This window comes from Pristis pectinata, chromosome 33, assembly GCF_009764475.1.
Source record: "Pristis pectinata isolate sPriPec2 chromosome 33, sPriPec2.1.pri, whole genome shotgun sequence".
NCBI classification, from domain to species: Eukaryota; Metazoa; Chordata; class Chondrichthyes; order Rhinopristiformes; family Pristidae; genus Pristis; species Pristis pectinata.
Window position 1 is genome coordinate 18,778,767 of NC_067437.1, and position 24,833 is coordinate 18,803,599.

The 24,833-nt window shown below is 44.7% G+C and overlaps 1 protein-coding gene across 2 annotated transcripts in view; it reads left to right on the top strand.

The window, feature by feature from the left end:
* Positions 1-11,149: 11,149 nt before the first annotated feature.
* LOC127585540 (WW domain-binding protein 2-like) overlaps positions 11,150-24,833 on the top strand; it is a 56,297-nt gene continuing 42,613 nt past the window's right edge. For both annotated transcript variants that reach the window (XM_052043089.1, XM_052043090.1), the window contains exon 1: positions 11,150-11,263. In XM_052043089.1, coding sequence (XP_051899049.1) covers positions 11,205-11,263 — 59 coding nt within the window. In that variant the 5' untranslated portion in view covers positions 11,150-11,204. The remainder of the gene's footprint in view (positions 11,264-24,833) is intronic.

A 24,833-nucleotide genomic window follows, 5' to 3' on the forward strand; every position in this document is an offset into this window, starting at 1 on the left:
GTCAGTATCCACAGGATTCAGAACGCTTATCCCATCTTGCCCAGCGCCCCAACCCCAATGCATCCATGTACCCTCTGCTCTGCTTCGCAGACCACCAAGGCATGGCTAAGACTCCAGTAGTGATGTGGCCTTGTGCGTGAAATAAAAATCAGCCACAGCTACTGAAAATCCCAAATTCATACAAACACAGAAAACACTGGAAACACTCAGCAGGTCAGGCAGCATCTGCGGAAAGAGAAGTAGACTTAATGTTTCAGCTCAGAAGGGACTTGACCAAAAATGTTAACTGTTTCTTTCCACAGATGCCACCTGACCCGTGGGATGTCTGCAGCATGTTAGAGCCATGTGTGAACTGGATCTGCAGACTGCTGTCTCAGGAAGTTCTGGGAGTGGGTCCAAGGGAAGATCATGCAGAATTTATCCTCCTAGAACAACGACCCAGCATGATTCATCCTAAAGATAAGGCCTTTCAATTATGTTTTTCTACATTATACCTAGAAATCAAAAGCTGATAACACTAGAAGTGATCACAGAGCTGTGGGATTGTAAGAAAAAGCCCAGACAGGTAACTTAGAATTTTTACGGGAAGTCTGCCATCATTATCCAATGTGGTGAATTTAGTAGTGTGGTTAACTTGATTAACCATTAACACTCCATTGGACTTAGCCACAAAACGCTGTTATAGGACAAGAAATGCTGTATTCTCACCAAGTCCCAGAACAAAATGCTTTATCAGTCAGTAAATCTCTTTGCCTTGAAACATCCCAGCAGACATTAAAATACTTGCCAATTTCTGCTTGTGCTTAATTGGTTAAAGTTGAGTTTATTGTCAAAGTCAGACCTTTGAACCATTTGATTTTACCTCGGTGGTAATGTTTAGGAACTTCTCACAATTTCCTTCTCTTCATTTGTTCATCAGAGAAAAAAATCCAAAAGATTTTTTGTAATGATCTGACCTTCTGTGGCCTCGGGTATATTGCTTGTGGAAGAAGAATATTGAGTTCAAGTGAGGCTTTGGTAAGAAAATAATTTGGATATTTAAAGGCACAGGTAGGACTTTGCAATGTGGAGTGACGGGGGGTGGGACTAAAGGATTTTTTCATGTTCATTCGGAGAATGTGGACATCACTGACAACGCCAGCCCATCCCTATTTCCCCTGGTCTGAAGAGGCTGTTGAGATTCAACCACTTAGGTGGATCTAAATCACTCTAGGGGAAAGACAATGGAGGAATTGGTAGCTGAGAAGCTGTACTGAGCGGAATTGGAGAAATTTACTGGGTGTGTAACACAGGAACAGACCTATTAGTCCAACTGGTGTATGCCAGAGTTTAGACTCCCCAGCTGTTGGCTCCAATGGGGTGGATCAGCTGGATCTGCAGCAGAAAGACTTTAATTTCTGCAGTGGCTTTCCCAAACTTTTTATGATTCCAGTGCTTTAATAACCAAAAGATGTTCAACTAAACTGCTGTTACATGGACAACACAGGAAAAACACTCGCTGCTCCATGCTCAGCAAGTATCTTCAAGCAGCAATATGATAGCAAGCAGTTTCAGCAATGAGTTGAGGAGGAACACTTGCCATTTTGTCTAGAGCAAATGTGTCATAGAATTTAAAGATCTAGAAAGTGTAGACAATGGAGATTTTTTAAGGGATAAGAGAAAATGCATTTTAATATAGGTAGAAAAGAAATAAAACGAACTACATAATAGTGCTTTATAAAAACACCCAGAAGTGTGATTAAAACAGAAAGCATTCTTTTAAAGAAAGTAGAACCAGAGCAAAGTTCAGAATAATTCGGCAGTGAAGAGATAATGAGGGGAACCAGGATGATGTAGGAAAAAGCACGGCAACTGTGAAGCCTTTACATGAGATCTCACAGTAGAAGGAAGAGTTGAGAGCAAAGCAGTGGAACTGAGAAGAGTATAGAGTGGCAAAAGAAAAAAGGCCACAGAAATCCTGCTGGAGTGAGTTGAGTTGAGATGAAAGGCATTTGCTGTTCAGTTCAAAACACCATTTAACAAAACCAAGGTGAAGAGCACTGAAGCATTTAAGGGGAATCTGTATGAGAGAGAAAGGACAGGTTGGATGAAACAAGATGGGAGGAGGATTGACATGTTGGATCAAATGTCCCGTGCAAGTCAAATGCTTTTCAAATGTTGCATATATGGCAATGTTTTAGCCAACCAGAGCCGATTGGGCAACCTTCCGTCAGTCAGGTTTGGTGATCACACTGTTGTGAGTCACTGAGCTTCATTTTATCCACATAATGTAAATATCTTTTACTCACACATCTGTCTATTACATAAATTGACTGTTTTCTGTAAAAAATTGTTGGTCATCTGCCCGCCTCACCTCTCATTAATTGGTTGACACAGTATTGAAAATAATTACATTTCATTGTAAAACACAAGGTTCAGTGGCTAATTTGTGAACAACAATTATCAAAGCAGGCATCCTTCTTTTGTCCCACTCAGTGGTCCTTTGCTACTTCTGGTACGCACACCTCTTTAACAATTGCAGTGGATCTTCACTCCATCACTTCTCTGGACCAAAATTTGCAGGACAGCTAAACTATTCCTTCAGCAAGATCAAAACCAGAATCTCTGGTACTTCCACAAACTCAATGGCCTAGAAATCCAGCTCGTTACTAGTGTTTTTTTTCAAAACCACATGTATAAAAATTAGCTTTTCTCCGGCATGGAATATAATTACAATCATATCTGGTCTTAATCCCACCACTCCACCAATTGGACTGGGGCTGATGTATTTTCTACAGCAGGTGCACACAATGATGGGATATTAAGTCATGTTTTTCAGAAGTGCGCCTGTCATTGGGAACAACCAGATTAAATAGGGCTGTTTGATCTACAGTGATGCATTTTAAATGCCTTCATACACTGGTCTCAACCAGGTCCTGAGAATCTAATTCAGATTGGTTCCCTTTAGTTTAATGACTTACCCGTACTGTTACAAACCCTCCAACCTCCTCTATCCTGTACCACTTCCCATTCCCCAAACTCACAGCTTGAGCAACAAACTCCACCACAGACACTTCCATCTCCTCCCCTGCCACAATACTCCAGCGCAGGCCAAGCCCTGAGTCACCAGCAATGCTAAACCCCAAGACAACTGCATCTGATGACCCAGATGCAAAGACCCCAAACAAAAATCAAAGGTCCCAGCACCGACCCTTTTGGAAGTTCAGATGAAGGATCTTGACCAGTAATTTTGACTGTCCATTTCCATCTACAGATGCTGCCTGACCCACTGAGTTCCTCTAGCAGTCTGTTTTTTTTGCTCTAGGTCACTTTTCGGTTGGGAACTTGGAACAGGATATGGTCTGGATCAGGGCTGAGCCCATAATTATTCACAATTGATGTCAATGATTCACTTGACAGAATCATGTGTAATATATCTAAATATTCTGATGATACAAAGATAGCTGGCACTGCGTGCTATGAAGAGAATTAAGGGAAGTTTTGGGGATGTAGAAAAAGTAGGCAAATAAATGGCGGATGAAATATAATGTAGAAAAATGTCATGTCATCCACTTTGGTAGGTAAAAAAAAAGAGACCAGGTGTACCTGTACACAAATCACTGATAGTTAATATGTTGGTTCAGCTAGCAATTAGGAAGGCAAACAAGTACATTCACTTTTGAGTAACAGGTAGGGAGGTTTACCCATTGTATGGAGCCCTGGTGAAATTGCATCTAAAATATTGTGTACAGGCCTCTTAACTCAAGAAAGATACACGTGATAGAGGAAATTCAAGCTCCACCGGATTGATAATGGCAGATTAATGTAAAATTGAGACGTATCTTTCACCTTGGTGCTTTTCAGCTTTCTGTTCTGAACTTAATTCATCCCCTCACATTTCTCTGCATTTCCTCCCACTTTTGAGCTACAACAGATTCATTTTTGGCTTAACTTACAATGAGGGTGATATTGCCACCTTAGAAGTCAGCTGTCAACATATTTTGGGATTTTTAACTCTATCTTTCTAAGCCTGATTTTATCATTGACTGGTCTTAAGTGGAATTAAACATTTTAAGGAGCCAAATAGAGACTATAGATGCTGGAAATCTGGAGCAACACACAAAATGCTGGAGGAACTCAGTGGTTCGGGCAGTATCTATGGAGGGAAGTGGACAGTCGACGTTTCAGGTTGAAGCTCTTCATCTGGACTGAAAGACAGAGGGGAGATAGCCGGTATAAAAAGGTGGAGTGAAGGGGTGGAGCAAGAGCTGGCAGGGGATAGGTGGATCCAGAGGGTGATGATAGGCAGATGGGGGAGGGAGGAAAATGGGAATGATTTTAGAAGCTGGGAGGTGATAGGTGGGTGTGACAAGGGCTGAAGAAGGTGGAATCTGATAGGAGAGGACGATGGAGCATGGAACAAGAGGGAGGTGGGGAGGGGAACCAGTGGGAGAAGTGTGTGGGTGATGGGGGCCAGCAGGATCAGGAGGAGAGAGAAAAGAAAAAGGGGGGGAGAAAGGGACAGAGGGCAGTGGTTACCAGAATTCGATGACTTGGAGACTGCCCAGGGGGAATGTGAGGTGCTGTTCCCCTAATTTGTGTTTAGCCTTGACTGGCGGTGGAGGAGGCAGTGGACAGATATGTGGGAATGGGAAGCAGAATAAAATAGATGACCACCGGGAGATCCCAGCTGCCACAGTGGATGGAGCGAAGGTGCTTTCCTTCACTTTTTGATTTTAATCACTCCTCTGAAAAAGCTCAGCTTTTGTCCTCCTCAACCAGTCTGCAGCCTCTGACACGGCAGATCACTTCCTCCTTCTCTAATGGCTCTCCAGCACTGTCCAGCTGGATGGGACTATATTTGCACGGTTACATTCCTTTCCATCCGACGTGCCATCAGCAACGGGCTCTCTTCCTGTTCCTGCATTGCTACATTTGGCACCCCCCAAAGATCTATTCTTGCCCCTTCCCTGCTTCTTATCTTCTTGGCTGAATCATCCAAAAACTCTGCGTCAGTTTCCACTTATGGGTGATCACACCCTTGATTGCATGTTATACTGTTTCTGTGCTGTAACTTTCTATGAATATAATATTTGAGGCAAAGGACTAATCTTTCATTACTCAGATCGTTAAAGCAGGAAGTCTGATATACATAAACTAGATTGTCACTGTATTGTGGAGCGTCGTGGCTGCTGATGGCGCCACTAAGCTGGGGGCTCCCTGGACTTTGAATGGGACCCACTGAATTTGCCGCCACCGTGCCTACCCGTGGCTCCCCAGCGTTTGTGGTGCCCTATATCCACGCCCTAGATTACCTTGGGGAGCACCCGGCATACAGCGGCCACTGGGACAGGAGGGCCATCACGGAGGTGGAGAGGTTTTGATTGATAGCCTTTCCCACATATGGCATGGCCCAATTGTCCCGTGAGGTCATCCAGATGGCCAGCGTGCTCAAGGCGCTGGCCAACGAAACGGCAGTGGCACTGCAACACACCGAAGACGCCCTGACGCGGACGGCGGCAGAGCTGACAGCCATCAGGATGGTCGCCCTGCAGAATCGAATGGCCCTGGATTACCTACTCGCTGCAGATGGTGGTACCTGTTAAGTGATTGGTAAGGAGTGCTGCACGTTTATCCCTGATGAGACAAAGAACATCACCCACTTGGCTGCTCACATTCGGGACTCGGTGGCTAAAATTCAAAAAGCGAGGGACCAGCTCCTCCAGCACGATGACACATGGGGAAACTGGTGGGCATTTGGGTCTCTGGGAGGATGGTGGGCAACTGTCATCCACTGGGCAACTGCTCTTATTCTCATTGTCATTGCTGCCTGTATATTATGCTGTGCATACCAGGTTATCAAGAGCACGTCTGCCTTTCATTAGCACTGACCTATAGTTTTAGGCTTAGTAATAGTTATTACCATGATTGGCGAGTGGTGTAACTTCCAAGGAGTGGATTGTATTGTGGAGGGTCGTGGCTGTCACGTGAGAGCACTGCCCATTATCTGGTCGAAAGACACACCACTGCCAATCAAGGTTTGGCTCCACCCCACCCATCAGTGCACTCCTGACTATTGGTCCCTTTAAGTAGCTTTGTACTTGGCCTTAGGCCATTGGCCTTTGTAATCGGTTAGTCCTTGTTGGCACCGGGCCATTAGCCTTTTTAAATTACCTGGGCTGGACGCCCCCCCACACCCCCAGCCCTCCAGCACTATAAAGAGTGCCACATGTGCTCGTTTCGTTCTCTTTTGCCTGCCCCGAGGGATCACCCTGCTTCATCCCAGGCCGAGGACTGTGGAACGGTGCTGGAGAAATCGTTGGTAGGGTGTGCACTGTTAATAGGGTTGGAAGCATTCTAGTTAGTATCCCTGATAGCATAGAGCTGTGCCTGCACTGAGTCAAGGGGTGGTATTGTATTGTTTTTCCTTGATCGTCTGTACCTGGTTTGTTTTGTGTGTGTGTGTGTGTGTGTGTGTGTGTGTGTGTATTTTACCCCGTTGTGATTTTCCCACACTCGCTATAAACTGTGCGCGTGTGCATTATTGCCGTTAACCTTTCCCCGTCTTCGTCTTTTGTAAATAACATATTTATCTCTAAGACTAAGAGTCCTTGCCTCTGAGACCCCGAATCTGTTTCACAACAGTCACATTGTCTCATCTGTCAACTCCTCCACCATCCCCAATTTATTAGGCTGTTTGACATCCACCAAACTTGATTGAAACTTGTGTCTTTGAACACTGTTACCAGTACTATTCCCTATCCAATAATTCCAACCCTTACCTTTGAATTGTCTGAACCTGAACCAACCTTGGTGTCATACTTGACACTGAGTTGACTTTCAGACCTGATTTCTGTCTCGTTACTGAGAAAGTCTATTTCCACCTCCACATTGTTGCCCAACTGCCTTTCTTGTCTAGTAGGCCAGACTATACATCCTCATCACCCACACTCTACAATATCAGTACCGCACTGCACAGGCAAAGGAGCTCACCTGACAATCCCATAGCTACAATTTTTCACTCTATTGTAAACATTCCTTTTGTTTCACTCATTTCCTTTCCCACCTTCTTTGTTACCGAGACTAACTCGCTTGCTTTCTTTTTCAGTTCTGACGCAAGGTCTTTGACCTGAAACATTAGCTGCTTTTCTCTCCATAGATTCTGCCTGACTTACTAAATTTTCCAGTATTTTCTGTTTGGATTGTAATTATGCTCCTTTGAACTTGGGAAGGTTTTGCTGTTAAAGGCATTGTACAAATGAAAATTGTTGCTGTTATTTAGCTGATCTGTCTGATAAATGTTTTCATTCAGAATATAAATATTGTTTTCCCATTTAGCTCGGTGGTGTTTCTAGTACTTTCCATCTTTATACCACAATTTTGTATTTTTAAAATATCAGTGGACTTTGTATGAAAACACGGGTAAGACATTGGAAATCTGCCCAAAGAACTGCTACAGGCAAAATGGGTGGAATTGTCTCCCTTGTGCTGTATCAGTCCAGAACATAGAAGTTCAAACAAAAAATCCATAATTCACTCCTTGTTAACCAGAGTTTTAAACTTCCCATTTTGAAGATCTGAGTAATGAAAGGTTAAGCATTAGTCATTTGCCATTGAATATTAACGTAAACATAGAACATGTTCTACGTATTATGTATTCGTCATAGAGAGTTACAGCAGAGAAATTGTAATGGTGCCCACTATCAACCACTCATCCTACACTACTCCTATTTCATTCTTGCCACATTGTTATCAGCTCTCTCCAGATACTACCACTCGCCTACACAGTAGGGACAATTTACAGTGGCCAATTAACCTACCAACCCACACATCTTTGGGATGTGGGAGGAAACCGTAGCACCCAGGGGAAACCCACACAGTCACAGGGACATTGCAAACACAGACAGCACCTGTGGTAAGGATTGAACCCTGGTCTCTGGTGTTGCGAGGCTCTGTTAGCTGTGCCACTGTGCTGCCCTCAAGTGCTTTACAGAGTAACATAGTGACAGTTGCAATACAGAAAACGTGCCAGCTAATTTGCGCACTGCAAGTATCCACAAAGAATTGTGTTGGTGCAAGGTGCGTAGTAAATATTACCCATTACACAGGGGACAGCTCTCTACTTTTGTTCAAAATAGTCCCAAGGCTGTCTTTAATTAATTTATTTTACAGGATGTGGACATTATTGGCAGGGCCAATACTGACAGTCCATCTCTAATTGGTTCTGCAACTGAGGGACTTGCTAAGCCACATTGGGAGGAAGGTAAGGGGTAACAACATAGGTGGGGCTGGAGTCACATTTAGGCCAATACAGGTACTTGAATAGATGTTGTCTTGGTGGAATTCAACCTCATGTCACCAGATAAGTAAACTGGACCACTGGATCCTAGCCTATTAACTTAATCGCTCTCCTGTTGTATTCCTTGGGACAGCATCTATGTAGGGAGTTTCATATCTGGTATTGGTTTATTATTGTCACATGTACTGAGGTACAGCGGAAAGCTTTTGTTTGCGTGCCATCCAGACAGATCATTCCATATATAGGTACACTGAGGTACATAAAACGTAAGAAATAGGAGCAGGAGTCAGCCATCTGGCCCATCGAGCCTGCTCCACCGTTCAATAATATCTGGCCGTGGACTCAGCTGCACCTACCTGCCTTTTCCCCATAACTCTTAATTCCCCTACTATGCAAAAATCTAACTGTGTCTTAAATATATTTAATGAGGTAGCCTCCATTGCTTCCCTGGGCAGAGAATTCTTCAGATTCACTACTCTCTGGGAAAAGCAGTTCCTCCTCATCTCCGTCCCAAATCAACTCCCCTGAATCTTGAGGCCATGCCCCCTAGTTCTAGTCTTAACTATCAGTGGTAGTAAAAAGGAAAACAGAATGCAGAATATAGTGTTACAGTTACAGAGAAAGTGCAGATCAGGTAGACAAATAAAGTGCAAGGGCCACAATGAGGTAGATTAGGAGATCAAGAGTTCTCCTCTTAGGATGAGAGGTGTGTGGGGCAGAAGATCTCTTCCAAACAACTTTACTTCCTACACTGGACTTGACCTATAGATCAGATGTTGTGCTGAAGAAATTCCATATTCAACCCCCCAAACAAAATACTATAGAAGGCAAGTAAATTGAGCTGAGGATGGATGTTGTAATGATCCAACTCAATGTCACAATGAGCTTGTGCGGCTGGAAGACCTCAGAGTTGAGTTTATTGTCATATGCACAAGTATATGTATGTACAGGTGTAATGAAAAACTTACATGCAGCAGCCACAGAGCATCATATAAGCAGCATTGACAAGAAAAACATAAATTAAAAACAAATTATAAATTACTTTTACAAGAAAGAACACAATTAGAACAAAAAAAAATACAAAGTCCATTTTAGTGCAAAGTGATCAAAGTGGTCACAGTGCTGCTGAACTGCAGTGATTAGGGTTGTGCCGGCTGGTTCAAGAACCGAATGGTTGAAGGAAAGTCACTGTTCCTGAACCTGGTGGTGTGGGACTTCAGGGACCTCCCGCCCCATGGGAGCTATGAGGAGATGGCACAGCCCGGATGGTGTGGGACTTTGACGATGGATGTTTCCTTCTTGAGGTGGCACCTCCTGTAGATACTACTGATGGTGGGAGGGATATGCCTGTGATAAATTGGGCAGAGTCCACTGCTCTCTGCAGCTTCATTGGCTCCTGCGCATTCAAATTGCCTCCTGCACTAGTTGAATGTCAGAGCAGGTTGGAGCATCCTACAGTCCCAGCAAAGGAGGAGGTTGTTTCTACACAATACCCAAACTCCCCTCCCCTCAGTGTCCCCTCCTCCCAGCGTCCCCCCCCCACCCAGACTCCCCCTCCCCCCACCCAGCGGCCCCCTCCCCCCAGCGTCCCCCCACCCAAACTCCCCCTCCCCCCCAGCGTCCCCCCACCCAAACTCCCCCTCCCCCCCAGCGTCCCCCCACCCAAACTCCCCCTCCCCCCCAGCGTCCCCCCTCCCAAACTCCCCCTCCCCCCCAGCGTCCCCCCACCCAAACTCCCCCTCCCCCCCAGCGTCCCCCCACCCAAACTCCCCCTCCCCCCAGCGTCCCCCCTCCCAAACTCCCCCTCCCCCCCAGCGTCCCCCCCTCCCACTCCCCCCCAGCGTCCCCCCCTCCCACTCCCCCTCCCCCCCAGCGTCCCCCCCTCCCAAACCCCGTCCCCCTCCCAAACCCCCTCCCCCCCAGCGTCCCCCCCTCCCAAACTCCCCCTCCCCCCCCCCAGCGTCCCCCCCTCCCAAACTCCCCCTCCCCCCCAGCGTCCCCCTCCCAAACTCCCCCTCCCCCCCAGCGTCCCCCCCTCCCACTCCCCCTCCCCCCCAGCGTCCCCCCCTCCCACTCCCCCTCCCCCCCAGCGTCCCCCCTCCCAAACTCCCCCTCCCCCCCAGCGTCCCCCCCTCCCACTCCCCCTCCCCCCAGCGTCCCCCCTCCCACTCCCCCTCCCCCCCAGCGTCCCCCCCTCCCACTCCCCCTCCCCCCCAGCGTCCCCCCCTCCCACTCCCCCTCCCCCCCAGCGTCCCCCCCTCCCACTCCCCCTCCCCCCCAGCGTCCCCCCCTCCCAAACCCCGTCCCCCTCCCAAACCCCTCCCCCCCAGCGTCCCCCCCTCCCAAACTCCCCCTCCCCCCCCCCAGCGTCCCCCCCTCCCAAACTCCCCCTCCCCCCCAGCGTCCCCCCTCCCAAACTCCCCCTCCCCCCCAGCGTCCCCCCCTCCCACTCCCCCTCCCCCCCAGCGTCCCCCCCTCCCACTCCCCCTCCCCCCCAGCGTCCCCCCTCCCAAACTCCCCCTCCCCCCCAGCGTCCCCCCCTCCCACTCCCCCTCCCCCCCAGCGTCCCCCCCTCCCACTCCCCCTCCCCCCCAGCGTCCCCCCCTCCCACTCCCCCTCCCCCCCAGCGTCCCCCCCTCCCACTCCCCCTCCCCCCCAGCGTCCCCCCCTCCCACTCCCCCTCCCCCCCAGCGTCCCCCCCTCCCAAACCCCCTCCCCCCAGCGTCCCCCCCTCCCAAACCCCCTCCCCCTCCCCTCCACCCCACCTTCAGACACCAGGGACACCCCCAGAGACACCCCCCCGCCGCACGTGACTCAGCGCCCCTCCCCCGCCCATTCTGAGTCAGCAGTTGCCAGGGAACGACCCCGCCCCACCCCACGACGAACGCGTGACGTCACGCGCAGTCGGGAGGCGGCGGCGAGGAACATGGCGCTGAACAGGAATCACTCGCAGAACGGCGGCGTCATCATCAATAACGGCGAGAGGTGAGGCGCTCCCCACCGGCTGCCGGCGGCAGCGGCCTCCGCGGCTGCCCGGTTACCGAGCCTGCCTGCCGCGGGCGGCTGTTTGCGGCCAAATGCGCATTTCATTGAGAATGTTCTCTCCGCTCACGGACGAGCTTCCTGCGGGCAGGGGTGCGGTTGTGGCCGGTACCGGGGCGCACGGTCATCCCCACGGTAACCCGCCTGAGGCCCAGGACGGGGAAAGTCCGGTGTCACAGGATTGCTTTATGTCAATCAACTCTCGGACTACCTCTTCATACTGATTGGCTGATTTCATACGGACTCGCGATTCTATTGGCTGAGTGGGCTGTCTGTCAGGCAGATGTGCCTCTCCCTTTAAAGGGATGTAAACATTAAATGCGATGTTGTCATCAACTCGTGATGTGAGCGGTCTGCCCGGCCGTGTTAATCCGGCTCTCTGCTAGTCAGTGCTAATTTGTTGCCAATTTAAATATATACCATCTTTTGGTAGCAAATTGTGTTCAGCGAAATCTTTGGCAATAGGAACTTTGACACCAAGAACGCAAGTTCAAGTTTATTGTCATGAGCATACATACAGTGAAAGTTATGAAATCCTATGAAAATTCGCTCTTTGCAACAGCAGCACAGTATATCACAAACGTAAATTAACATAAGAGAGAGACAGGAGACTGCAGAGGCTAGAATCTGGAACAACACAAAACGCTGGAGGAACTCAGCAGGACAGGCAGCCTCTATGGAGAGAAATGGACAGTCGACGTTTTGAGTCTTGACCTAAAACATCAACTATCCATTTTCCTCCATAGATGCTGCCTGTCCGGCTGAGTTCCTCCAGTGTTTTATAAATTAACATGAACTTAATTTAACATAAATTATACAAAACTTGCACAACAAAATATACATAGCAACATTAGTGCAAGTTGAGAGAGAAAAAGAAGAAACATAGTCCAATGTAGTATTAGGGTTTTTCAGGTCCGTTCGAGAAACTGATGGCAGTTGTTGAACCATGACATGTTCAGGTTCCTGTACCTCCTGCCCAATGGAGCTGACAGAAGGAGCTGTCGGTGCTTGTGAGCAACAGCTTCACCAAGGGTGTAGAATTTAAGCAACATCTTAGAGGAGAGTGGAATGGGAAGATGTAGAAGCAGAATTCCAGAACTTGGTCTGAGCAAGCAGAAGACATGATGGCCAAAGTTTTTATTTGCTCACTGGATGTAGACATTGCTGATGAGTCCAGGGCTTTGTGCCTGTAATTGGTGACGATAATGAACTCCTGCATTCAGGGCTTTCATTTAACTGGAATGAGGGAAAAGTAACATGTGGAAAAAAAAATGATTCCACTATCAGACACATATTCTACTGCCCTTCCCTTTCTGCAATTCAAATGAATTGCTCCCTTCGCAACTCCCTGGTCCACTCTTCCATCCATACCTTACTTTCCCGTGTAACCACAGAAAGTGTGACACCTGTTCTTTCACCTCTTCTCTGTCCATCATCCAAGAACCCAGACAGTCTTCATAGGTGAAGCAGTGATTCACTTGTATATCTTCCTGTGTAGGGTAATGCATTCATCGTTCACAACATGGCTTGCTCTAAGTTGGAGATACCAAACGCAGGGGTTGTTGTTCTGTGGAGAACCTGTGCTCAGCCTGAGCTTCCATTGCCTGCCACTTTAATTCCCCATCTCTATCTGTGGTCTCCTACACTGTTATAATAAGGCCCAGCACAAGCTTAAGGAACAAAATTTTATCTTCTGTCTGGGCATATTGCACCCTTTGGGATTCAATACTAAATTCTGCAACTTTAGATAACTCACTTTTCTTCTGCTTTGAGAACTGGCCATTTTTGCCTGCTGTCCTTTTTTCCTTTTCCATTTCTTTGTAGAGTCAGGCTATGTGACATTGGCGACACCCTACACAGGCAAAGGAGCTTGACCTTATCTTAACTGCCCCTGTTATTTCATCCTATCAGAGAAATTTCCTTTGTTTCATCCATCAATCCTCCCCACCTTATCTACTACAGAAACTAACTTTTTTCTTTCTTAGTTCTGATGAAGGGTTGCAGACAGGAAACATTGTAACTGTTTCCACACCCGAGTTTTTCTGGCATTTTCTGCTTTTATTTCAAATTTTCAACATCTGCACTTTTTTTTTGATTTTCAAAAAATATGACGGTGTGTGTGGAGTGATGATGAACGTGCCCGTTTGCCTGCTACTCTTTGCCCTTCTAGTAGTTGTGGCTGGGCTGCTATGATTAACGCAGTGTAACTTGTGAACACGGAGAAAAGTAGCCAAAATGTGACAGTGGAGGGCATGACTGCTCGGCATGGCGGAATGGTCTGTCAATCATGTTGCTTTCTCCTGGATAGTGTTGAGCTGCTTGAGAATGCAGGAATGTGGGGAGTATTTCATCACACTGCTGATGTTCCTAGTAAATAATTTGCTCTGGCTTTGGGCAGCATTTATGGTGATTCCTTCAGAATGTTGATTGAGGGGGATTTAGTAATGGTAAAGCCATTAAATCTCATTGTGATACAATTAGACAATGGGCATTGGGTGGAATTTACCCTCTCCAACCTAATTATCATTAACTGCTGAAATAATACTGACTGTCTCGAGTTTTCACTCTCCTTGCTCATTTTCATTTACCCCCTTCTGAACCTGATCAATCCTAATATTGACATCAAACCCACAAGCAAGTGTGGTGCTGTTGTGGGTAGATGAACTGACCTCTGAGGCCGAATGTCAGCTGTTAGATACTGGCTCATCGCTCCATCCGGATCATGTCCCCATCACTGAACTTTGGGCCATTGTCTCCCAGAAAATCACAGATCTCATTTCTTTGCACAGCTCCAGTCATTTAGTCTCTCAACCCTGCCCAAGATCCACAAGCAGGACAGTCCACACAGACCCATTGCTTCAGCCTGCTCTTGCTCCATGGAGCTTGTATCTTCCTACCTTACCTTAATTACCTTCCTCCCATCCTTTCTCCCCAGTCTAGATGCACTCCCGTCTGTGAGACCTCTGATGTCTTCCTCCACTCTGACAGTTTGCAATTTTATGGACCCAAGTGGCTCATCTTTACAAATCCATCCCACGCCAATATGGCCTGATAACCCTCTGCTTCCTTACACAGAGGCCCAGTTTGCCAACACCTTCATTTGCCTGGTTAAACTTGTTCTCATGTTGAACAATACGAGGAGGTCCCTTGCTGCTTCATAGCTGCAGCCAACCTTTAATTCTAATTCCTTCCCATGATCTACCAAACCAAGCTCCTTCCCAACTACTGTACTGATATCAGCCTTTGTTAGTAGTACCACCCTCACCACCATTTCATTTTTGCTTGTTCTTTTTAAATTTTAAATAACCTGAGATATTTAGTTCCCAATATTGGTCACCAGCGGCTGCCAAGTTTCTGTCAAGGCAAATGGCAATTAGATCATATCCATTTATGATTATTTGTAAAATTAATTTATGCCCCTTTTAGTAGACAAAGCATGCATTTGGATATAATACCTCTAAATTTTGCCAAACCTGTCATAATTTTAAAGATCTGACACGTGGGAGTCATTTAAGAGCCAGCTGGTCAAAAGTCAGGGCCAACATCTTCCTGAGAGGAAGGATGACAAGGTTTGGGAACCTTGGATGTCACAAGATGTTGCAAATTTAGTCAAAAAGATGAAGGAAGCATGTTTAAGGTTTTGAACACTGAAGTTGGACAGGGCCTTTGAAGAATATAAGGAAACAGGAGAAACCATAAACAGGAAATCAAGAGAGCTGAAATGGGCCATGGAATGTCTTTGGTGAGTAGGATTAAGAGAATCCCAAGGCACTTTATACATACTTTAAAAATGAGGGTAACTGGGGAGAGGGTAAAGGAGGGAATTTGTGCCTGGATCCAGAGGAAATGGCAAGATATTAAACCAGTACTTTGCAATCAGTATTCACCAAGGAAATGGGCATGGAGGATAGCGAGATCAGGGAGGGGTATGCTGATATCAAGAAGGTGATGGTGGATAAGTCCCTAGGGCCTGCTGGGATCTATCCCCGGTTATTGAGAGAGACTAGAGAGGAGATTGCTGGGACCTTGACAGATTTTTGTATCCTCTTTAGCCACAAGTAAGGGCCCAGAGGACTGGAGATCTGCCAGTGTTGTTCCTCTATTTAAGAAGGGCAATAGAGACAACCCAGGAAATTATAGACCATTGAGCCTTGTGTCAGTGGAAGGGAAACTACTGGAGAAGATTCTTAGGGATAGGATCTACTTGCGTCTGGAAAAACATTGACTTATAGTCAATGTGTATATTGATGATATAGTCAATGATAGTCAGCGTGGCTTTGTCATGTCTTAGAAACTTTGAGTTTTTTGAGGAGGCGATGAAGATGATCGATGAGGGTGGGGCAGTGGATGTTGTATACGTGAACTATAGTAAAACTTTCAACAAGGTCCCTCATGGTAGACTGATCCAGAAGATTAAGGCACATGGGATCCATGGAGACTTGGTAGATTGGATTCAAAATTGGCTTGGAAATAAAAGGCAGGTTAATGGTGGAGGGGTGTTATTCTGACTGGAGGTCTGTGACCAATGGTGTTCTGCAGGATTACCGATAGGACCTCTTTGTAATATGATATTTAGTTTGGACAAAACATAGGTGTGCTGACCAGTAAGTTTGCAGATGACACACAAATTGGTGGAGTTGTTGATAATGAGGATTGTCAAAGGACCAGTTGGAAATATGGGCAGAGAAATGGCAGATGGAGTTTAACCTGGACAAGTGTGAGGTGTTGTATTTTGGGAGATCAAATGCAAGGGGAGAGCATACAGTAAATGGCAGGACTCTTGGGAGCATTGATCTTGGGGTGCAGGTCTGTAGCTCCCTGAAAGCGGTAACACAAGTAGATCGGGTGGTAAAGGAGACACACGGCGTACTAGCTTTCACCGATTGGGTGTTGATTATTAAAGTCAGGAGGTCATGTTGCAGTTGCATAAAACTTTGGTTAGGTCACATTTGGAGTATTAAGTACAGTTCTGGTTGCTGCATTACAGGAAGGATGTGGAGCCTTTGGAGAGGGTGCAGAAGAAGTTCACCAGGGTGTTTGGATTAGAAAGTATTAGCTATAAGGAGAGGTTGGACAAACTTTGATTGCTTTCTTTGGAGTATTAGAGGATGGGAGGTGACCTATTTGAGTATGTCAAATGAAGAGAGGCATAAATAGGATAGATAGTCAAGAGTTTTTTCCCAGGGTAGAAATGTCCAATACTGGAAGGTGTAGCTTTAAGGTTAGAGGGGGAAAGTTTAAAAGAGATTTACAAGGCAAGTTTTCTTAAATAGAGTGGTTGGGGAAGTGGTGGAAGCAGATGCAAAAGCAGCATGAAAGAGGCATTTGGACAGACGTGAGCTGGTTGGGAATGGACGTATATAAGACCATGTGCAGGCAGATGGGATAAGTTTGTATCGGCATCGTGGGCCAAAGGGCCTGTTCCTGTGCTGTAATATGTTCAATTAATTCAGGCTTTTCTCAGGAGAAAAGATGTCCAGTCCGTTCATCCTTTCTTAATACATATACTCCTGCATTTCCAGTGTCATTTTTATAAATCTTCTCTGCAAATAACATGGTAAGTTCATCCTTTCTTAATACATATACTCCTGCATTTCCAGTGTCATTTTTATAAATCTTCTCTGCAAATAACATGGTAACCATTCCAGATCAGAACAAATATGTATCTATTTTTTTTTTAAAAAGCCATATCATTGCAAATGGTAAATCAAACATGAAAGTCATGGAAACCTTTGGTGATATATCAGTTAAAAGCAAGTTAAGTACTGGGTGGAATCTGAGTGCATTTGTGGAGAGAATATAAACATCCCATTTGACCAAAGAAAGCTTTTAACCTAGGTAACTGAAGTACATTGCAACAAGAATTTAAAGGTATTATATCTAAATGCATGCTGCATCGACTAAAAGGTGGATAAATTAATTGTACAGATAGTCATAAATGGGTATGATCTAATTGTCAATGATTACGGCTGATCCTATTTCTTGAGTCTGTTTTCATAGAATCATAGAATTGTACAGCATAGAAATAGCCCCTTCAGCCCACCTCATCCATACTGATACCTATCTACACTAATCTCATCTGGCCACATTAAATCCTAATCTGTGTATGCCGTTCCAATCCAAATACCTGCCCAAATGTCTTTTAAACATTGTAATTGTATCTGCCTCCATTACTTCCTTTGGCAGTTCATTCCAGATAGTCATCACCCTCTATGTGGAAAACTTGCCCCTCAGTTCCCTATAAATTTTTCCCCTCTCATTTTTTTTCTCTATGTTCCTCTTTTCCCCAGATTCCCTTTATCCTGAAGACTATAGATCTCAGCACTAAATATACTGATTGAGGTACAGAGAATTGTAAACATTTTTAGTCTTGTGTGTAAATAAATTTCTCCTTGTTTTGTCCCTAAATGCCTAACCCCTTATCCTGATACACTGAAAGTTTTAAATTCCAGTCAGATAAAGCAATCTTAATCTTTCTTTAGATTGAGTGGATTTATGCTGCATAATTCCAAGCACGTCCTCTTCCAGGTACACAGACCAAAACTGCTCACAGTAGCCCAAGTCTCGCCAAAGCCATGTACAATCTTGGCCTGTCTTCCTTTTGTACTGGACAGCATAGTTTTTGTCTTCCTATTTCCCTTCTGCATCTCTTGCATTAGCATACAAAGATCTGTTTGTGCATTTACTAGGTTTTTTTACTGTCTTTTTTTGCTAAAAGAAGATTCATCTCATCCTATCTTGTAGATGTTCAGGTGATATAAAAGAAGATTCAGTTAGTTTTCAGACCTTTTGCTGTGGCTCAGTTGATGTCACGCTTGCTTCTTAGTCGGAAAGCTGTGAGATCAAAGATTGATACAGAAATCTAGGTTGTCACTTTGTGAGATTACTGAAGGAGTGTTCAGATGATACCTTAAATTATGGCCCTGATTGTTCTCGTGTTAATGTGGAAGATGGTGGCACTATTTTGAAAGAACTTTTCTTTTCCTATTGTAGGGGTATCAAAACCAAGAGGCCATAGGGGAAAGTGTTTTTTGCACAGAGAGTCATGATATGTGCAACTCACTTCCAGAGGAGGTGGTGGAATCAGGTCCAGTACTGTGATGAAGAGACAGAACCATAGAACAGTACAGCACAATACAGGCCTTTTGGCCCACCATGTTGTGCCGCCTTTCAAACCACACCCAAGACTATCTAACCCCTTCCTCCCACATGTCCCTCTATCTTAAATTCCTCAATGTGATATATGTGAAATGTGATATTTGGACACTCACTTTGCTAGATAAAGATAGGAGGGTATAAATGCGGGCAAGTGGAGCCCATTGCTGTGCTGTATGAGTCAAGTACTCTGTGGAGTTGTTACTGTGATGTTATCAAATTCTCAGCCAACACCACTAAACAAAAATAAATCACATGATCAGTGATATGGGCTTGCTGTGTGCAAGTTTGGTGCTGTTTTTCTTATGGTGCAATAGTGACTACACTCCAAACCAACTTTGGCATTTTCATTCTGAGTCCATTTAGTGATTTGTGGCTTGTAAATATTATAGCAGTAAGTTCTAGAGGAAAGAGTTCATTTCCTATAAATGTAGCCAATCCTATAAGTCTCCAACATCTTCTGGTTTTGATAAAATCATTGGTCTGGAACATTAACTGATTCACTGCACATTTTGTATTTTTTACATTTTGATCATTTTGAACTGTTTCGGGGAGCTATAAAACAGTAATTCACATATTCAGTGTAAGCCTCGTGAATTATCACTGCACCTGCTTCTGGACGCGAGTATCATTCCTCTTGTAGGCTGTTGAGCACTAACCAGAACTCTCCCATTTTAATAAGATTTGTTTTCTGTATAATTCAAGATTTGATATTCTAAATTTGATGTCCTGCATTTTCCATTCCCTTTTGCATCTGTAAAATAGTTTTCGATAATTTGTAAACCAGGATTCCCAAAAATCCTACTGTCAATCATCAGTGGCATTTATTCAGCTTTCTTTTTTGCTTCTAGAGAATATTACAGCATTGCATTTAACTAGATTTGGCATCATTCTGTCCATATGTCCCTTTGCAGGGCATGGGTCATTTGCCTTGTGAATAGGTTTTACTAATGCAAAGCTTACAGTTATTAGGGTTGGTTGCAGAGCTTTATTCTGTAAGTCAGAGATCAAAACCTGTTGCTTTACTTGTTTGCCAAAGACACCAGTCGTGCTTAATTTCAGATGTGCAGCAATTTATCTGAGGTCATGCTTGTAATAAATTAGGCTATGGTCAAAAAACAATAACATCCCATAATTTTTACGTACAGTTTGCTCACCTACTCTTTGTTTCATGTTTTCATGAAACCACGTTGCCAGTCAGTGAGCTTTATTCCCTCTGACCTTGCTGGAATGCATACTTAAGGATTTATGATCCTACTTGCAGTAATTTGCTTACAGGGTTTAATGTAGTCTTATGCAATGCTATTCAGTCAGAGAGCTTATGGACAAAAGCAGTTAGCAAATTATAATTATGTTACAGCATGAATTCAAATATGACAGGTAAATTTTGCATGTATACAGTTAACCTTTTCGCAGGTATTTTGAAATCTGTTTTTCTCGTGAAAAAGTGAAACTGATTTGGAAAGGTTAGATGGTTTGTATCTTGGAAAACGATCCAATGTTAACTTTTGTGCAAGTATCTTGAAGCATGTTCTTTCTCGTTAAAAGACAATCACTGTCTTGGAAAGATTAGATGGTTTGTACTTCGAAAAACATTTGAACGTTCTGCATAACTACAAAATGTAAATGTCATGGTGAGTTAATCAGACATCAAAGGCATGGAGTTGTTACATTACTAAGATTGATCTGTTATGATAAATCTCAATTTTTGCCTTTCCCAGCCCAGGCAAATGACCAAAGGTTTTCTTATGTTTATAGAATAGCTTTTACAGCTTCAGAGTATCTCAAAGTGCTTTACAATCAATGAAGTACTTTGAAGTCCAGGTACTATACCTAAGTAGGAAGAGCAGCAGCCAATTTAAACCAGTGAAATAACATACCCAGGTAATTTTGTTTTAGCCAGGACACCAGTGGCACTTTCCCTTTGTTTGAATAGCACCAGCAGCCTTCAGTTTAATGATTCCTCTGAAAGGCAGTGCCTCCACTAGTGCAGCTCTCTCTCATTCTATGTGTATGCCATTCTAGAATTTGTGTTCAACTCTTCATTGGTATTGGTTTTATTATTGTCACTTGTACCGAGGTAGAGTGAAAAGCTTGTCTTACAAACCGATCTTACAGGTCAATTCATTACACAGTGCAGTTACATTGAGTTAGTACAAAGTGCATTGATGTAGTACAGGGTAAAAACAGTGTCACAGCTACAGAGAAAATGCAGTGCAATAAGGTGCAAGCTCACAACAAGGTAGATCGTGAGGTCAGAGTCCATCTCATTGTATAAGGGAACCATTCAATAGTCTTTTTAGAAATGGAATGCATACCTTCAATGCCACCACCCCATAAATGTTGATGGGGGAGGAATTGGGAAGAAAGGAAAAGGTTGTGTAAGAAATTGTTATGTAGGAGAGCGTATGTATAAACAAAATAGAGTTAAGCACACACAGTACAGAATGGACCCTGCAGCCGCCATGTCCATGTGGCCATCCAGTTCCTATCTATGCCAATCCCAATTTCCAGATCTCAGCTCCTAGCTTCTGTGCCATGACATTTCAAGTGCTTTTCCAAATACTTGTTAAATGTGAGAATACCTGCCTTCACCATCCTCTCAGGCAGTGTGTTCCAGATTTCAACCATCCTCTGGTGAAAAAATTGTTCAGCAAAATTCCTCTCTAAATATCCTACCCTTTTACCTTAAACCTGTAGACACCCCTGTCATGGGGAAAATTTCTCAATATCTGCAGTATGTATTGCCACTTGTAATTTTGTACACCTGAAACAGCTATCTGTGCTCCAAAGAAAATAAACCTAGCCTATTTGTCTTTGCTAAGACAGTGAATGTCATGCCACTGTTTAAAAAAGGATGTAGGCAAAAGGCAGGTAACTATAGGCCATTTAGCTTAATGTCTGTAGTCGGGGAAAATGCTTGAAGCTATCATTAAGGAAGAAATAGCGAGACATCTGGATAGAAGTGGTTCCATCAGGCAGACTCAGCATGGATTCAGGAAGGGAAGGTCCTGTTTGACAAACTTACTGAAGTTCTTTGAGGATATGATGAGCGCAGTGGGATGTTGCATACTTAGTTTTTCAGAAGGCGTTTGACAAGGTGCTGCATAAAAAACTTATCTATGAGATAAGGATGCATGGAGTTGGGGGTGATGTATTAGCATGGGTAGAGGATTAGTTAACCAATAGAAGGCAGAGAGTTGGGATAAATGGGTGTTTCTCTGGTCGGCAATCAGTGGTGAGCGGGGTGCCGCAGGGGTCGGTGCTGGGCCCGCAACTGTTCACGATACACATTAACAATTTAGAAGAAGGGACCCGGTGTAGCGTATCTAAGTTTGCTGATGACACTAAATTGAGTGGAAAATCAAATTATGCAGAAAGTCTGCAGAGAGATATAGACAGGTTAAGTGAGCGGGAAAGGGTCTGGCAGATGGAGCACAATGTTGGTAAGTGCGAGGTCATCCACTTTGGAAGGAAAATAGAACATAGAAAATAAAATTGTAGCACAGTACAGGCCCTTTGGCCCACAGTGTTGTGCCGACATTTTATCCTGCTCTAAGATCTATCTAACCCTTCCTTTCTACATAGCCCCCCATTTCTCTATCGTTCATGTGTCTATCTAAGAGTCTCTTAAATGTCCCTAACGTTTCTGCCCCCACAACCTCTGCTGGCAGTGAGTTCCATGAAGCCACCATTCTCTGTGTGGGGGGAAAAAAAACTTACTCCTGACATCCCCTTTATATCTTCCTCCAATTAAAGTCAGATTATTATTTAAATGGTGAAAGCTTGCAGCATGCTGTTGTGCAGAGGGACTTGGGAGTGCTTGTGTATGAATCGCAAAAGGTTGGTTTGCAGGTGCAACAGGTTATCAAGAAGGCAAATGGAATGTTGGCCTTCATTGCCAGAGAGATTGAATTTAAGAGCAGGGAGGTTATGCTGCAACTGTACAGGGTACTGGTGAGGACGCACCTGGAGTACTGCGTGCAGTTCTGGTCGCCCTACTTGAGGAAAGATATACTGGCTCTGGAGGCGGTGCAGAGGAGGTTCACCAGGTTGATTCCAGAGATGAGGGGGTTAGTCTATGAGGAGAGATTGTGTTGCCTGGGACGATACTCACTGGAATTCAGAAGAATGAGAGGAAATCCTATAGAAACATATAAAATTAAGAAAGCAATAGATAAGATAGAGGCAGGAAGGTTGTTTCCACTGGTAGGTGAGACTAGAACCAGGGAACATAGCCTCAAGATTGGGGGGAATAGATTTAGGACAGAGATGATGAGAAAATGCTTTTCCCAGAGAGAAGTGAATCCGTGGAATTCTCCGCCCAGGGAAGCAGTAGAGGCCACCTCATTAAATATATTTAAGACACAGTTAGATAGATTTTTGCATAGTAGGGGAATTAAGGGTTACGGGGAAAAGGCAGGTGGGTTGAGCTGAGTCCACGGCCAGATCAACCATGATCTTATTGAATGGCGGAGCAGGCTCGGTGGGCCAGATGGCCTCCTCCTGCTCCTCTTTCTTATGTTCTAATGTTCTATCAAGTCTTTCTTCATAGCCCAAAAATGCTCCATTCCAGGCAGCATTCTGGTGAATCTCCTCTGCACCCTCTTCAATGCAATCATGTCCTTTCTGTAGTGTGGTGACAGGAACTGCACAGGGTACTCCAGCATGGCCTAACTAATGTTTTATATGGTTGCACCATAACCTCTCTCCTTTTGTGTTCTGTCCCTCAGTAAGTATCTCATTTACTGCCTCAACTACCTATCTGCTGCTGCCTTCAGGGATCCTTGGGCATGTAGACGAGGGTCCCTCTGCTTCTCAGTATTTCCTAGTATCCTACCATTTGCTGAGTATATCCTAGCCTGATAAATCCTCCTAAAATGCATCACCTCACATTTTTCAGGATTAAATTCTATTGCCATTGCTCTGCCCATCTCACCAACTCGTTAATATTTTGTAGCCAAACTCTTGACTATCAACGTCAACAATTTTTGTGTCCACTTCCTAATCAGAGTCCTGACACAGGATTTCATCCCGAAATGTTGACAATTCCTTTCCTCCTACGGATGCTGCTCGACCTGCTGAGTTCCTCCAGCAGATCGTTTGTTGCAGCATTCCAGCATCTGCAGTCTTTTGTGTCTCCAATTTGCTAATCATACCTCCTACATTCACATCACATCACTGGGGTATGTAAGCAACAACAAGGTCTCACTGCCATTATCAACTTACTTAGCTGCCACCTCAAAATTCAATCATTTTGGTCAGATAGGATCTCCCATAACTAAAGCCAAACTGACTATATCTGATTAATCCCTGCCTCTCCAAGTGCAGATTAATCCTGTCTCTCATAATTGTTTCTTGTAATTTCCCTGTCACTGTTGTTAGACTCTCTAACCTGTAATTACCTGGTTTATCCCTACTTCCCTTCTCAAATAAAGATAGCACACTGCTGTACTTCAGTCATCTGGCCGGTCTTCTGAAGCCAGAGAAGATTTGAACATTTCTGTCAGAGTCTCAACAATCCCCTGCCTTGCCTCCCATAGCATCCTGTGATGCATTTCATCAGGACCTGTGGATTAAGCCTTCTGTGACAGCTGACACCTTCTCCTTTTAAATAGTAACTTGTTCTAGAATTTCAACCTCCCCACCTCAACTCCGGCCCCCGCATCCCTGAATTTTCCATCTGCAATCTTCTCCTTAGTGAATACAGATGGACAGTATCCATTTAAGACATTGTGTGCATCTTCCTGCTCTATAAACAGATTGCCCCCCGATCCCTAATAGCCCCTGATCTTTTCTTGGTTACCCTCTTGCTCTGAATATATATGAAATGCTGTGGGATTTTCCTTAATCTTCTCCATCAGTACTATTTCATGCCCCCTCTTCACTCTCCTGCACTTTCTATACCCTCATAAGGCCTCCCTTGTTTTCAGTTCTTTATACCTGCTACATGCTTTTATTTTTATTTTATCCAGCCCTTGATATCCCTTGACATCCAGGGTTCTTTGGACTTGCTGGTCTTGCCTTTCACCTTTATGGGAACTTGTCGGCTGTGAACTCTGACTGTTTCATTTTTGAATGACTCCCACTAGTTGCACGTAGACTCAACCTGCAACGAACTGCCCCCCTTCCATTTCTAGCAAGGTCGTTATTGAAACTGGCCTTCTGCCAATTCTGGGTCTTAATTTCTTTTTCACTTTTGTCTGTCTCCGCAACAATCTTAAGATCGATGGTTAGTATCTCCAAAATGCTCTTGAACTGACATGCCCACATTCCTGGCTACATTCCAAACAGTTAGGTCAAATGGTGCCCTTCTCTCAACTCAAAAAGCTCTCCTGGGCACACTTTGAAAATTCAG